Raw genomic sequence first — 16,333 nt, 5'->3', positions numbered from 1 at the left:
AAAATTCTCCAAGCCAGGCTTCAGCAATATGTGAACCATGAACTTCCAGATGTTCAAGCTGGTTTTAGAAAAGGCAGAGGAACCAGAGATCAAATTGCCAACATCTGCTGGATCATGGAAAAAGCAAGAGAGTTCCAGAAAAGCACCTATTTCTGTTTTATTGACTATCCCAAAGCCTTTGACTGTGTGGCTCATAGTAAACTATGGAAAATTCTGAAAGAGATGGGAATACCAGACCACCTGACCTGCCTCTTGAGAAACCTATATGCAGGTCAGGAAGCAACAGTTAGAGCTGGACATGAACAACAGACTGGTTCCAAATAGGAAAAGGAGTACGTCAAGGCTGTACTTTGTCACCCTGCTTATTTAACTTCTATACAGAGTACATCATGAGAAACGCTGGGTTGGAAGAAGCACCAGATGGAATCAAAATTGCTGGGAGAAATATTGATAACCTCAGATATGCAGATGATACCACCCTTACGGCAGAAAGTGAAGAAGAACTAAAAAGCCTCTTGATGAAAGTGAAAGAGGAGAGTGAAAAAGTTGGCTTAAAGCTCAACATTCAGAAAATGAAGATCATGGCATCTGGTCCCATCACTTCATGGGAAATAGATGGGGAAAGAGTGGAAACAGTGTCAGACTTTATTTTTTTGGGCTCCAAAATCACTGCAGATGGTGACTGCAGCCATGAAATAAAAAGATGCTTACTCCTTGGAAGGAAAGTTATGACCAACCTAGATGGCATATTGAAAAGCAGACACATTACTTTACCGACTAAGGTCCGTCTAGTCAAGGCTATGGTTTTTCCAGTGGTCATGTATGGATGTGAGAGTTGGACTGTGAAGAAAGCTGAGTGCCGAAGAATTGATGCTTTTGCACTGTGGTGTTGGAGAAGACTCTTGAAAGTCCCTTGGACTGCAAGGAGATCCAACCAAGTCCATTCTGAAGGAGATCAGCCCTGGGATTTCTTTGGAGGGAATGATGCTAAAGCTGAAACTCCAGTACTTTGGCCACCTCATGCGAAGAGTTGACTCATTGGAAAAGACTGTGATGCTGGGAGGGACTGGGGGTAGGAGGAGAAGGGGACGACAGAGGATGAGATGGCTGGATGGCATCATGGACTCGATGGACCCGAGTCGGAGTGAATTCCGGGAGTTGGTGATGGACAGGGAGGCCTGGCGTGCTGCGATTCATGGGGTTGCAAAGGGTTGGACACGACTGAGCGACTGAACTGAACTGAACTGAAGAATAAGATGCCCTTCTTTCCTTTTAAAGAGAATTAGATTGAAGAGACCTCTAGTAAGGTAGAAGTTGGGTCTATAAGTTCTTTATCCTTTCATTAATCACATCCTCCTGTCCCCGCAAACAAATAAATGAAAAGCAAGAACTTGTAGAGAAACAGCTCGCCTTTTTTCTAGGCATATGTCCCAATATATACATAGTTCTTCACATTTCCCACTGTATTAAACTAATCTAAAGCTTTAGAGTATCCTTGCCTGTAGAACCTCCATGGACAGAGGAGCCTGGTGGGCTACAGTCCATGGGGTCACAAAGAGTCAGACAGGACTGAGGCACTAAGCGCACAAAGCTTTAGACTATATCTCCGCCCCCAACTTCCCTGACCAAAGGTTCACAACTAGGGCGGATTAAACCGCATGGAATCAGCATACACTATACTATCAGTAATCATCAAAAATGTTCAATCTCTCTCACATACAAATTAATCAAAAGTATTTATTTTTCTGAAACTTTTTTGATAAAAAGTGAATAAGTTAATTATTATTAAAGTTATAATTTATATGTACTCTTAAGGTAGAATGAAGAAATTTAGCTGAAGGAGAAAAGTACAGATTATTAATGATATTTCATTACTGTAGAACTAATGGAATGAAAATCAACAGAAGGGTACTGTTGGATTTTACACTTGAAATACCTGTAATATTTACTTGGCAGAAGAAAAGAAAATGTTAATTCTCAAGAAGAGATAAATGAACACAAATCTGTTCCCAGAATAGGGAAAGCCCGAATAACATTCATTAAATCAGTCTACAAACAACTAACAAATATTAAAAAGCTGTGAACATTAGACAGGTTAATATATGCAAGGCATTCAGAACAGTGGTTTGCACATAGCAAAATTATGTAGTATCTCTTGATTATTACTACTTGTGTACAGACAAGAATATAAGGCAGCAACAAAAGTTAGTCCATGCTCTCATCACATTCATGGTCTGAAAACCTGACGATATAAGGAAGGCGTCATGTGCTTAATAATGATAAAAATCGAATATTGGTGAGTATGCAATGATGAAATACACTAACCTGCTGTCCAAATCTCACTGTAAGTGGGCATAAACATTTAAATAAATGTTAAGTACTGTCAAAACATTCATATCTTTTGTTGTCCTATTTTTGGAAAACTATTTTAAAGCAATTATTACCTAATTTGGGAGGCAAATCTAGATTTATTAAGGAATTCAAAAGCTTGACTTCTATAATATAAAAAAAGAAGCAAAAAAAAATCTGACAATGATGACACAAGTGAACAAATCTTGAAGGTATATACATAATAGAAGAGATACATATGAAAATTACAAAATGTAATTGAAAATATCTAGATGTTACTTAAAAATGAAATTTTTATATTTTAAAGATAACTAAATAAAAACAAAAAGAAGAACAAACAGAAACATAGAACTTACAATAAACTCTAATTACAGGTGCTTCTTTTTGGCCCAAATCCTTCTGAAAAATCACCATATTTTAAATATTTTCTAATTAGATGTACAGGAAAAATAACTTTTGTGGAGCTCGTCTGCCAGGTCTCTAAATGCTCCAATATTTTGAACATGATCTTTTTTTCTGCAGAAAATACGTTAATATTTAGTATAGTCACAATGAACAGTAGTGACATTAATAAAAGGAAAAAGACAAATGACATAATGATTAGATTTAATGAAGTAACTAGGTGCAAATAAGAAGCCTTAATCATCCATTGTTTGGGAATACTCTTTCAGTTCTAAATGCACGTAGGTTTGGAAGGTTTATTTTGATCTCAAACATTTCCATCTGCACAAAAGCTGTGTTCAAAAGGCAGACTCCTGGGGTGTTTGCTTTTCTGTCCACAGGAGATCAGGGTAAGACAAAAGCTTGGAATGGAAGTTGTTGGTTTGTTATTGTTTTTTTTCGTTTTAAGAATAATTTCCTTAGTTTTCCAGTACTGAAGAAAACTCGACACCAGTTTCTCAACCACAGCTCTACTGATTTTTCTTTCTTGTGGGGCTATCCTGTGTATAACGGGATGCTTAGCACTAACCCTGGTCTCTACCCATCATACTCGAGGAGCCTGAGTCTCTCCCCCACAACGGAGACAACTGAAAATGTCTGCAGACATTTCCAAAGGTCTCTTGGGAATAAAATCGTCCCCAGTTGAGAATCATTGCTCCAAACTAATGTTTGTTTACTCATTTTTAAAACTTTTTATTTTTCACTGGGGTATAACTGATTAACAATGTTGTGACAGTTTCAGGCGAACCGTGAAGGGACTCAGCTATACACATGCACGTATCCATTCTCCCCCAAACTCCCCCCCACCCGGGCTGCCACATAAGCAGAGCTCCGTGTGCTACACCGTAGGTCCTCGGCGGCTATCATTTTAAATATAGCAGTGCTTTGCTGTTTAGTCGCTAAATCGTGTCCGACTCTTTTGCAACTTCTTGGACTGCAGTTCACCAGGCTCCTTTGTCCATGAGATTTCACAGGCAAAAATACTGGAATGGGCTGCCATTTCCTTCTCCAGAGGATCTTCCTGACCCAGGGATGGAACCTGCATCTCTTGCCTTGGCAGGCAGGTTCTTTAGACAGAAGTCCCATAGCACGTTTGTTTATTTTTAAAATCACCCAATGCTTGCCAATAGCTAATGGAGCTGAAACTGTCTCGTGACTATACTTGTATTTCCTAAAATTCTTATCTATTGTTATTTTAAAATTTTTATTAATACCTACTGTTATTTCTAATAAAGAGCTCCAATTTGACACTAAGGAACAAAAAATGCTTCCTGGTTCAGATAAGAAAGTCTCTCAAATGGATTTTTATCTGAAAGTTCAAATAAAGATCATAATTTCATTTACAACTCCAATTTAATTTCATTTTATTCTATTTTATTTTACTTATTGAAGCAATTGAAAGATATTCAATTAGTAACTACAATCAGTTCAGTTCACCTCAGTCACTCAGTTGTGTCCGACTCTTTGCCACCCCATGAATCGCAGCACGCCAGGCCTCCCTGTCCATCACCAACTCCCGGAGTTTACCCAAACTCATGTCCATCAAGTTGGTGATGCCATCCAGCCATCTCATCCTCTGTCATCCCCTTCTCCTCCTGCCCCCAATCCGTCCCAGCATCAGAGTCTTTTCCAATGAGTCAACTCTTCGCATGAGATAGCCAAAGTATTAGAGTTTCAGCTTCAGCATCAGTCCTTCCAATGAACACCCAGGACTGATCTCCTTTAGAATGGACTGGTTGGATCTCCTTGCAGTTCAAGGGACTCTCAAGAGTCTTCTCCAACACCACAGTTCAAAAGCATCAATTCTTCAGCGCTCAGCTTTCTTCACAGTCCAGCTCTCACATCGATACACGACCACTGGAAAAACCATAGCCTTGACAAGACAGAACTTCGTTGGCAAAGTAATGTCTCTGCTTTTCAATATGCTATCTAGGTTGGTCATAACTTTCCTTAAAAGGAGCAAGTGTCTTTTAATTTCATGGCTGCAGTCACCATCTGCAGTGATTTTGGAGCCCCCAAAAATAAAGTCTGACACTGTTTCCACTGTTTCCCCATCTATTTCCCATAAAGTGATGGGACCAGATGCCATGATCTTCGTTTTCTGAATGTTGAGCTTTAAGCCAACTTTTTCACTCTCCTCTTTCACTTTCATCAAGAGGCTTTTTAGTTCCTCTTCACTTTCTGCCATAAGGGTGGTGTCATCTGCATATCTGAGGTTATTGATATTTCTCCTGGCAATCTTGATTCCAGCTTGTGCTTCCTCCAGCCCAGCGTTTCTCACGATGTACTACTCTGCATAGACGTTAAATAAGCAGGGTGACAATATATAGCCTTGATGTACTCCTTTTCCTATTTGGAACCAGTCTGTTGTTCCATGTCCAGTTCTAACTGTTGCTTCTTGACCTGCATATAGGTTTCTCAAAAGGCAGGTCAGGTGGTCTAGTATTCCCATCTCCTTCAGAATTTTCCACAGTTTATTGTCATCCACACAGTCAAAGGCTTTGGCATAGTCAATAAAACAGAAATAGATGTTTTTCTGGAACTCTCTTGCTTTTTCAATGATCCAGCGGATGTTGGCAATTTGACCTCTGGTTCCTCTGCCTTTTTTGAAACCAGGTTGAACATCTGGAAGTTCATGGTTCACATATTGCTGAAGCCTGGCTTGGAGAATTTTGAGCATTACTTTACTAGCGTTTGAGATGAGTGCACTACAATAAAGGTGCTGTTTATAAATATTCCTATTGCCTCAGTATTTTTTTCCCCAGTATTTCTGGCTTTAGAGATTTCTGATGCAATTTCACTTAATTCTTGCATATCTGGAATGATATTCGTTGGTAGTTTTTGTTTTAAAGGCCTGTTAGCTTAACCTTGAGTTATCAGTTATGTCTTTGTGTGTGTTTAACATGAATGCCAATTCAATTTAACTCAAATATTTACTGAGTACCTGGCTTGTAGAAAATTAGGTCAAGTATTTAATAAAATCACATAGGCCTCATAATCAATGCAATCTCTTGAATAAACAGGGTAGGATATTATCCCTACCTGAACATAATTTTTACATTTTAAGTTTCATTTTGAGCAGTTCTATCCACATCTAAGGGTCCATATTTCTGATTTTCATACTTTCTTAAAATATTTTTTAAATGGAATGAAACTCATTCTATGTTGTGATTACCATATCAATCAACTGGAGTTTTTTGATATCTAAGCTTTTTTCCACAATCTTTCTATTTTTATCTCATCCCAGGAATTATTTCATCATTACTCATTAATTACTTCAACTGTGCTAAGAAGACCAAATAATAAGAAAATAAAAAAATAAGGGAACTGCCTAGAAAGATGATGCAATAGGGTAATTATCAGAGTTTTATTACTTTGTTCCCAAAATATTGCATCATCTTTCAAGAGACAATGAAAGAAGTCTAGGGACTTTCACTGCATGCAAGTGAAAATAAAAAATTCTCATTTTCCACAGTGGCAAATAAGAGAAAATTGAAAGGAGACATGTTACAGTTATTAAACAAATCAGAAGATAACTGAAATTGATTGCATAAGCAAAACCTCAGACCATGACTCTTCTGCTAATGATGGTCTAGATGAATTTTCTCAAGCCCCCAAACTGCAAAGTGAGCAATGCATTTCTAAGAATAAAAAGAAAATATGGTATTCTCATTCAGTTAGTCATTCTACAGGAAGGATGACATCATTCAGCATTTTGCAACAAAAACAGAAACTATTGCTAAAATTGTTAAAAACATGTGGTAGTATTCTTTCCTTCTTTATGTGTGTGCAACAAATTTTTATGATGTTTATACAACAGAACCAGTTCAGAAGTAGACAAATACCAAATGCATGAGTATCTTAGAAGCAATGAGAAGAACCAACATAAAATGTATAAAATAAGGACTGGATTAATGATGTTCATGAGTGTTTATAAATCCAAACTTGAAAATATTTTCTAATTTATAAAATAGAAGATAGCACTGTTTGTTCCTCAACAAAATTATGAACTCTTAAATTGAAAAGTATTGATTTTTGAACAATTCAGTTCAGTTCAGTCACTCAGTCGTGACCAACTCTTTGCGACCCCATGAATTGCAGCACACCAGGCCTCCCTGTTCCTCACCATCTCACGGAGTTCGCTCAGGCTCACGTCCATTGAGTCCGTGATGCCATCCAGCCATCTCATCCTGGGTCGTCCCCTTCTCCTCCTGCCCCCAATCCCTCCCAGCATCAGAGTCTTTTTCAATGAGTCAACTCTTCACATGAGGTGGCCAAAGTACTGGAGTTTCAGCTTTAGCATCATTCCTTCCAAAGAACACCCAGGGTTGATCTCCTTCAGAATGGACTGGTTGGATCTCCTTGCAGTCCAAGGGACTCTCAAGAGTCTTCTCCAACACCACAGTTCAAAAGCATCAATTTTTCGGCGCTCAGCCTTCTTCACAGTTCAAGTCTCACATCCATACATGACTACAGGAAAAACCAGAGCCTTGACTAGACGGACCTTAGTCAATTACCAAGTGAAAATGCAGGTGCAACAAAACGACTAGGAAGTACGAGGTCAGAACCGGGCAGAGACGTATTTGGATCCTGGAATCAGTATTCATAAGACGGTTATAGTTTGGGTTCATGCCTGGCAGCTGATTAGCTGCTACTTTTTTTCAAAAGGTAGTGCTCATTTCAGAAATCCTTACCTTCAAAACCAGGAAGAGATGAAATAAAAATCTAGCTTAACTATATTGCAGTTTTAACTCAAACTAAGATATTCACTATGTTAATTCTTACTAAAATTTCTAAATGAAGTTATTGCTCATTATCCTTTTAATTTTTGTGAATCATTTGTAAAATAATGTAAAAACAAAAATTAAATTAGTATAAAGAGCCCGCTGCGCCCAGAGAGTCACTGACGCGGGCCTGGCTTTTCCAGTGCAGTGCAGGGCGAGGTGATCACCAGAACTGATTCAGTGAATTCCGTAAGGTACTGTGTGTTTCATGCGCACACACAGGCATGTTCACCACCCCCTGCCCCTCCCGACATAACCGAGGAAACCATCCTGAGCCACCAATTACAGCCTCAAGGAAGGACATGGTGAGTTGCACCCACATGCAATCACTCATCTAGCTCTATCATAATGGGTCTTTTTTCAATCAAAAGGAAAAAAAAATCATCTGATTATCATCTAATTAGATATTATCATCTAATATCTAAGATATATGAGGTTACCTGTCAGCATGTTCTCACTAATGCCTGCAACTCTCAACATATGAAGCTATGACTTTTGATTCTGTTTTGAGAAAAATGTAAGGAAATAGTCCTGAGAGGCAAAGGCCATTATCAAAGAACTAGAGGGTCTTCCTTTAAGTTTTTTGCTCTACAAAACTCTTCAACCCCTGTGAAGTATGTGGTTTCTAGTCAGAGTGTGCTGTTCCAGATGGGAGAATCTCCAGGTACTCACTCTCAAGGTTAGACTGGATATGTGACTGGTCTTACATGTGAGTTTTTCAAGGGAATTTTCCCATGGCAAAATTCTTACCCAAGGAGGCTGGAGTCTATACACTATTAACATAAGTAAGCTGCATTACTGATCACATAACTAGGTATTCTGAGGTCACCTGAGAACTCAGTCATTATGTGCTAAATCACTTCAGTTGTGTTCCACTCTTTGTAACCCTATGGACTGTAGCTACCAGGCTCCTCTGTCCATGGGATTCTCCAGGCAAGAATACTGGAGTGAGATGCCATGCCCTCTTCCAGGTGATCTTGCCGACCCCGGGACTGAATCCCAGTCTCTTGCGTCTCCTACACTGGCAGGCGACTTTTTTACCACTAGCTCACCTGGGAACCTCTAATTACAACACCAGAGAAATAAACACTGACTTACTTACAAATGAATTTTGGGAACAGTAACTGATTTGTTTCTACTCAGTCTTTGAAAAGACTTACCTCTTTTTCAAATGAGGTCATAAAACAGAGCTTATCCCATAAAGAATGTTTCCCTAAATGCCTCATTAGCAACAGGATAACATTCATCTTCCAAAACAAATCTCACTACCTACCAATCAACAAAGTGCATTAAGCTGTGGATCAAATTTTATTCTGGAGGAGCAGAGTTCTTTTTTCTTTTTCCCTTTTCAAGAACTGTCATATAGTGTCTCCTAAGGACTTGTCAAGCAGGATGTGTGAAATTCTTATTGTGACTTGTTATAGAAGCAGGCAGCCACCAGCTGGCAGGCCCCCAGCTTGTGTGGGGGTCAGTGATGTAATATCTCTCTCGTTTTGCCCACTAGCTTTGCCAGAAGAGAATGAAGGCATACGTGCCTGCAGGGCTCACAGAAAAACACGTTCAAAAATGAAGTGAGGCAAGTGACCTGATATCTTAATTCTATTAGGTTCTAACAAATTCCTTTTTTCTTTTTGCAGTTTCAATTTGTCTTTTTTTTTCTTTTTTTAAAAAAATTTATTTTGAAAAGTGAAATGTAGTTGATTTACAATGTTTCATTATTTTCTAGTGTACAGCAAAGTAATGCAATTATATATATATATTCTTTTTTGTATCCTTTTTTGTTATAGGTATTGAATATCCTATAATGATATACTGACTATCACAAAATATTGAATATCATTCCCTGTGCTATACAGTAGGACCTTGTTGTTTGCCTATTTTATATAGAGTTGTTTGTATCAGCTAATCTCAAATTCCTTCTCTCTCTCCCCTCTTTACCTTTGATAGTCATTGGTTTGTTTTCTATGTCTGTTTTTCTTTTGTAAATAAGTTTATTTGTAACATATTTTAGATTCCACATATGAGTGATATCCTGTCTTTAATTTCACTTATTATGATAATCTCTGGGTCCATCTATGTTGCTCCAAATGGCATTATTTCATTCTTTCTTAATAAATGAGTAATATTCCATTAGGGGCTTTCCTGGTGGCTCAGATGGTAGTGAATCCACCTGCAGTGCAGGAGATCTGAGTTTGATCCCTGGGTTAGAAAGATCCCCTGGAGATGGGCATGGCAACCCACTCCAGTATTCTTGCCTGGAGAATCCCACGGACAGAGGAGCCTGGTGGGCTACAGTTCATGAGGTTGCAAAGAGTATAACATGACTGAGTAACTAAGCACACAATATTCCATTGTGTGTGTGTGTGTGTGTGTGTGTGTGTGTGTGTGTGTGTGTAGGAGGGCATGGCAACACACTCCAGTATTCTTGCCTAGAGAATCCCACGGACAGAGGAGCCAGGTGTCCATAGGGTTGCAAAGAATCAGACATGACCTAGCGACTTACCACAGCACATATCTATACACACACACACACACACACACACACACACACACACACACACCATCTTCTTTATCCATTCATCTGTCAATAGACACTTAGGTGGCGTCCATGTCTTGGCTATCGTAAATAGTGCTGCAGTGGGCACTGCTGGGGTTCATGCATCTTTCTGAATTAGAGCTTTCTCCAGATATGTGCCTAGGAATAGGATTGCTGGATCATATATAGTGCATGCTAAATCGCTTCAGTTGTGTCCAACCCTTGTGCAACCCTATGGACCAAACCCACCAGCCTCCTCTATCCATGGGATTGTCCAGGCAAGAATACTGGAGTGGGTTGCCATGCCCTTCTCCAAGGGATCTTCCTGACCCAGTGATTGAAGCCATGTCTCTTACGTCTCCTGCATTGGAAGGTGGGTTCTTTTCCACTAGTGCCACCTGGGAAGGACCAGTCAGTTATACATGGACATATATTCACTCCTTTTCAGATTCTTATCCCATATAGGTCAATACCAAGTATAGAGTCCAGTGATATTTCTTTCATGATTTTGTAAAACTTTTTGAGAAACAAATCATCAACCACATTGTTTACACTCATAGGGTTTCTTTCCAGTATGTCTCCTTTCATGAACTTTAAGGGATTAATGAGTACTTTCTCACACTCCTTACTTTTACAAGGTCAGTCTCTAGTGTGTGTTACCATGTGGGCATGGTTGTTATTTTCAGTTTTTAAAGGAACTTCCATACTGTTTTCCCTAGTGGCTGCACCAATTTACATTCCCACCAACAAAAGGAGGATTTGCTTTTTATCATGCCTTCTCGAGCATTTATTATTTGTAACCTTTTAATGATGTTAGGTCATCAAATAGTGATGATTAGGGGTATCCAATAACATTAACATCCCAGCTGATGTTACAGCATGAATAAGAAATGGAATTAACTGGTGGGATTACACATCAACCTGAGAAAGCTCAGAAGCAGTTAAAGGGAGAAGTTAATTTTCCCCACATAGGGAGGACTGATGAAAATATCTTTACAAAATGTTAAGGGTATCAATAAATCTAGGATATTCAAAGGAATATGTAAAAATCCTTACCCCCTGGGTCCATCCTGGCCAGAAAGAATAAAAAAAAAAAAAAAGATGATAATGAACTAAAAGCCTGAATTGGGGAGGTGATTGTTATAAAGGAAGGGTGAAATCCCTAGAACCAGATTAGTATTTTAGGTCTAAGATCAGAAGATCATATTTAGAGACTAATGTCAAGCCTGGAAACCCTGTGGGCACAGCATTTCTTAGTGATGACAGGGTTCAAGGTATAACTGTTGCAGATGGCAGAATGGCATATTCATGCAGGGGATCAGGGGAGATCAAGCTCACATTTCAACTGAATGTCCACTGGGATGGTGTTATTACGGAAAACCGAAATGGGTAAGATGACCGTATGACCTACTTTTGTCTAAGTCCTTCAGTTATGACTGTGGTACTAGTGTCAAATCTAATTTAATACACTCTATAGTTGCTCCAGTAATAGATAATGCAATGAATTAAAAGAAAAAAAAAAGCAGTGTTAAAAAAACAGTATACTAGTGTTCTATAGTTTCGTGACTGTAACAAAGAAGACACACAGTAGTATCATAACCAGAGAGATGGGTATCGAAGTAGGTATAGTTACCTACTTTGACATAGGTAAATAATAAATAATGAGAGACTCATAATAAATAAATGAGACTCAAGGCCAGAAGGGCAAGCCCTGTGGATCTCTTTCCAGGACTAGTGAGATGGGATGTAGGAAAAGAACGGGCCACTGAAGAGGTTTTCCTAAGATAATGATGTTAGTAATGCTTTCAATTAGTTCAGTACGTCAGAAGGAGGGTAGGAAGAAAAGATCAACATACCTCAAAATCTATTCTCAGTAAATAATACGTTCTATAAGACATTTAAAAAAAATGTGTTAAATGTGGAAGAGAGCCTGGCAAAAGTCTGTCACTCTCAGGAAAAGCACGAATACCCACTTTTAATTACAAAAAGTCCCTTGTGTATGAATGATCACGAATGGCGGGTCAACAACCTTGATACAGGGTTACAAGTACACAGCCGGCTCCATATGATTTTAAGAGCAGCCATGGAGCTGTCTTGGTTTATTCACCATCATCTGGGTTGTTTACTAAGTACAGAGTCAATTCAGCAATGAGATGTGATCGATCACGCACCCAACAAACCAGGAGAAAAGAAAATGGCTGAACACCCCCAAATTTCCTTTTCAATACTGACTGCTCTGACATCGGGTAGTAAGAGCCCTCACAACAACTTTTTTACGAATTCACCCTTAAACCTTCAAACCCATATATGACTGAGGAAGAATATGAAAAAGCCATCAATAAGAACTAAGCAACTCCAACTTTTAGACAAAGTAGCAATGAAATCCAAACCAATGGACATTTCTATACCTGGCACAGGGAACACAGGGGAGGGGGCCAACCATGGCCTAGAATGCAATGCTCAGAAGCTTTCCACTGACAAACCCTGTTCTCACTGATGCTTCCTGCCCTGGGAGAAGGAGTTCATACTATTTAACTTACATCTCTTAGAAACACAAGGAAATAATGTAAGCATACAGCTCACTTTTCCTTTATTTATTTCTCTTGTGGTTTAGAATTTGCTTGTTCTGCTACACTGAACTCAATTTTTCTAAATCATGTGAAAGAGGGAACACAAGAAACCTTAACTAACAAGAAGAGAGTTATGGTAACAATGGGTAAGATACCAAAAAGAAGCCTGCATTATTAACTGATAAAAATGACTATCAGGGATCCTCTGTGTACATAGATTCTTATATAGCTATAAAATAGATATGTATTTTTGTAAAACTATTTTAAAACAACAAAATTCTGTGAAGCAATTATCCTTCAATAAAAGAAAAACGTTAAAAATTCTAAAATATATTATTAAAAACCCTGTGCTTAATTACATAAAAGTCAGAAAACTTTACCTTAATTACTATAAGCCCTACAAGTCATATTTAATATTCTACTTGGAAATTTTTAACATTTGGGAACAGCTGAGAAAATACTGAAGGAAAAAGTGAAGTGTTACAACATCATCACCTTCGGGGATGTGAATGAACCAGATGGGCTTTCTAACTCAAAGATTCAGATTTTATAATTTTATGATCTGAATACAAATTATGCCTTCAATTAAAAATAAGAATCTACAAATTATGGGATTTAGATTCCAAAGAAAATGAGGTAAAAATATATTTATTAATAATCACAGAAACTAAAGTCAGTTAAAGAATTTTAGCAAACATTTATGATTGCCTCTGACCTCATTTATAAAGGACAAGATGACAAAGGCAAAAAAACCCACAAAAACAAAAGCCCACACAAACAGAAACAAAATCGTTAACAAAAATTCAGATTTAGCCAATGACTCATTAAATAATCCCCAAATCCCTTCCCCAAATTTCTAAACTACAGACCGAAACAGAAGACCATGTCATTCACCCAGCTCTCAAGTCTCTGCAGAACTACCAGTGACCTATTATAACACTGTTGGAATTTTGATCCCAACTCATGAGGCTAAAATAAAATAGTTACAATTAATTCAGTGATGGCTGATTAATTATACTAAAATTAAATGGTAGGCTATAACCAGAACAGAACTTTATGGTTAGACTTTATTCCATAAAAGCAAACTTCAATGGGAGTGGGAGAGATCAACGCAAATAAGAAATGGAAAGACATACATTTATAGAAGAAACAAAACTGCATGTTAGATGTTCTGGCATCTAGGAGAGACGAAACACAAAGTCCACCTTACCTCCCATCTGCGTAGTCTGTGTCTGCTCCACCCCACCAGACGTCTGAGTCATCCTCCTCTGCATCTGCTGAGTCAACATTGTCACTTTCCTCGGCCAGCGGGCAACATACGAATTCCACCCCTCTGAACTTGTCAATTCCACAGGGCAGCAACATGCCATAGTCATGCAAGTTGGTGCTCTTCTCACTACAGGTCTATAAAAAGGTAAGGAGAAAACAATAAGTACTAGAGTAGTTGTGCTTCCTTTTAAGAAAATCCAATTATAGCAAGATATAGGACCAGCATATCAAGACCAGTTTTACAGTGGAAAGAATCATTTGCTTTTTGAGTGGATTTGCAGTAGTTTCTTTAGCACAAGCTACTTTGGTACCCTTAAATTTTAACTTTGGTACTTATTTAATAGAGATAGGTTGTTATGGGGCTTCCCTGGTGGCTCAACAGCATATAATCTGTCTGCAATGCAGGAGACATGGGTTCAATCCCTGGGTCAGGAAGATCCTCTGGAGAAGGGACAGGTTACCCACTTCAGTTTTCTTGCCTGGAGAATCCTACTTACAGAGGAGCCTGGTGGAGTACAGTCCATAGGGTCGCAAATGACTTAGAGACTAAACAATAACCTGTTGTTATACTATAGAAACGAATACAGACAATAGGAGTAGACACAAATTGGGAGCTAAGACGTAGAAGAAACCTCCACAGTGAACAGTTATCAGAAAATCAATTCTTTCCAGCCTCATTAGCGTATCAGGAAGTAGTGATGGTTCCACATATATATCCCCCCAACTCACTTCCACTTCCTTTATGGATAGAAGCTACTCTCACTTGGATCTAGCTTGTTCTAGAAACTGCAACTCTCTTGGCTCACTTCCAAAGTAACAGTCTTGGGAAAAGGAGAAATTATCCTCTGCTATGAATCAGAACTTAAAGTCATTAGAGATTTCTCCTTCAAATCCTTTCGCTTTCCTGGGATTTGTTAAATTCCCACAAATCAAAATTAACATAAAGCTTTGAAAGTACCCAGTGGTGACAGAGGAAAGATTAATAATTCAACACAATAAGTAAACAAGGAAATTTTACAGTGTACTTTGACCTCATAGGAATTAGACTTGTTTCTCAGTGGCAAGAAATTTTTTTAAACTCAAGAAGAAATGAAAAATGAGGTAGTCAGATGGGTGTCTGTGTGTGCTGAACTGCTAAGTTATATCTGACTCTTTACAACCCCATGGACTGTAGCCCACCAGGCTCCTCTGTCCACGGAATTTTCCAGGCAAGAATACTGGAGAGGGTTGCCATTTCCTACTTCCAGGAGATCTTCCTGACCCAGGGATCGAACCCACATCTCCTGCATTGGCAGACTGATTCTTTACCACTGAGCCAGCCACCTGGGAAGCCCAATCAGATGGGTACTGCGCTTTAATTCATCTAGGTTGTTTTCTTAATATCAATTAGCTCTGAAACATTTTTATATAAAGACAATGTTGCTTATAACATATTACTTTATAAAAGGCAAAATTAATGCTGAATCTTAAGTGGGGTTTTTTTGCCTAACAGCTTTAAGGCTATGATACAATGGCTAAATGGACGTAGATCAGGGTTTCTCAACCTCAGTACCATTGACATTTTGGGCCAGATCATTCTAGAGGGCAAGGGACACTTGTCCTGTTCACTGAAGAATGCTTAGCAGAACATTCTGGCCCCTGGCCACTAAATGCCAGTGGTATCACCCCTTGCCACAAAAAAAAACTGTGACAACCAATAATATCTCTAGACATTGGCTCATGTCCTTGGGAAGGGATGTGGAGCAAAACTGACCTCATTTGAGAACCACTGAACTAAATCAAGGAACCTAATTCTGGGAGACTGATTTCATTACAAAGAAAAAAAAAGTATACAATTTATCAGAAAAAACTTCATAATATATTAAAGGGACAAAGCAATTTTAAAGGCAACAACATCAAAAAGTGACATTTTACGCTAACTGCTTTATGTCTTATTGGCTTTGTTAAAAGCAGGGGGTTAGCAAAAGTCAGAACTGGTGCCACAGACTTCCTCCTTGTGGAGAAATGATGGCATCAGCGTGACACACTGAACACAAAATTGATGGCAAAACTCAGATCTAACTGCAACATTCATGCCGGTACTGGGCAAGCTACTTCCTCCTCTACCATTATATTCCCCAACGGATAACAGAGAAAAAGGCTAAAGCATAAAAACTTGGCACGTGCCAAATGAAAACAAGACACAAATTACAAAAATTTTTAAAAAGGTGTGTTTCAAGGTTTATAGAGAGTATACACTTATAGTTTCTAATTTATAAAACATGACATAGCATAACAAATCTAACTAAACATAAAATACTCATGGATGGCTTTTTAAAATGATAATAATAACTTATTGATCAACACAGCTGTTGTCTCAAGATATCCTCTTAAAATATTCATGA

The 16,333-nt window shown here is 38.5% G+C and overlaps 1 protein-coding gene across 6 annotated transcripts in view; it reads right to left on the bottom strand.

Moving 5' to 3' along the window:
- Positions 1–16,333, bottom strand: part of APP (amyloid beta precursor protein) — a 313,643-nt gene that overhangs the window by 166,087 nt on the left and 131,223 nt on the right. For all 6 annotated transcript variants that reach the window (XM_069549724.1, XM_069549735.1, XM_069549746.1 and 3 more), the window contains exon 5: positions 13,891–14,084. In XM_069549724.1, coding sequence (XP_069405825.1) covers positions 13,891–14,084 — 194 coding nt within the window. The remainder of the gene's footprint in view (positions 1–13,890; positions 14,085–16,333) is intronic.

This window comes from Ovis canadensis, chromosome 1 (assembly GCF_042477335.2).
Source record: "Ovis canadensis isolate MfBH-ARS-UI-01 breed Bighorn chromosome 1, ARS-UI_OviCan_v2, whole genome shotgun sequence".
Taxonomy (NCBI): Eukaryota; Metazoa; Chordata; class Mammalia; order Artiodactyla; family Bovidae; genus Ovis; species Ovis canadensis.
Note: the sequence above shows the minus strand (reverse complement) of the source record. Positions and strands in the feature narration are given on the sequence as shown.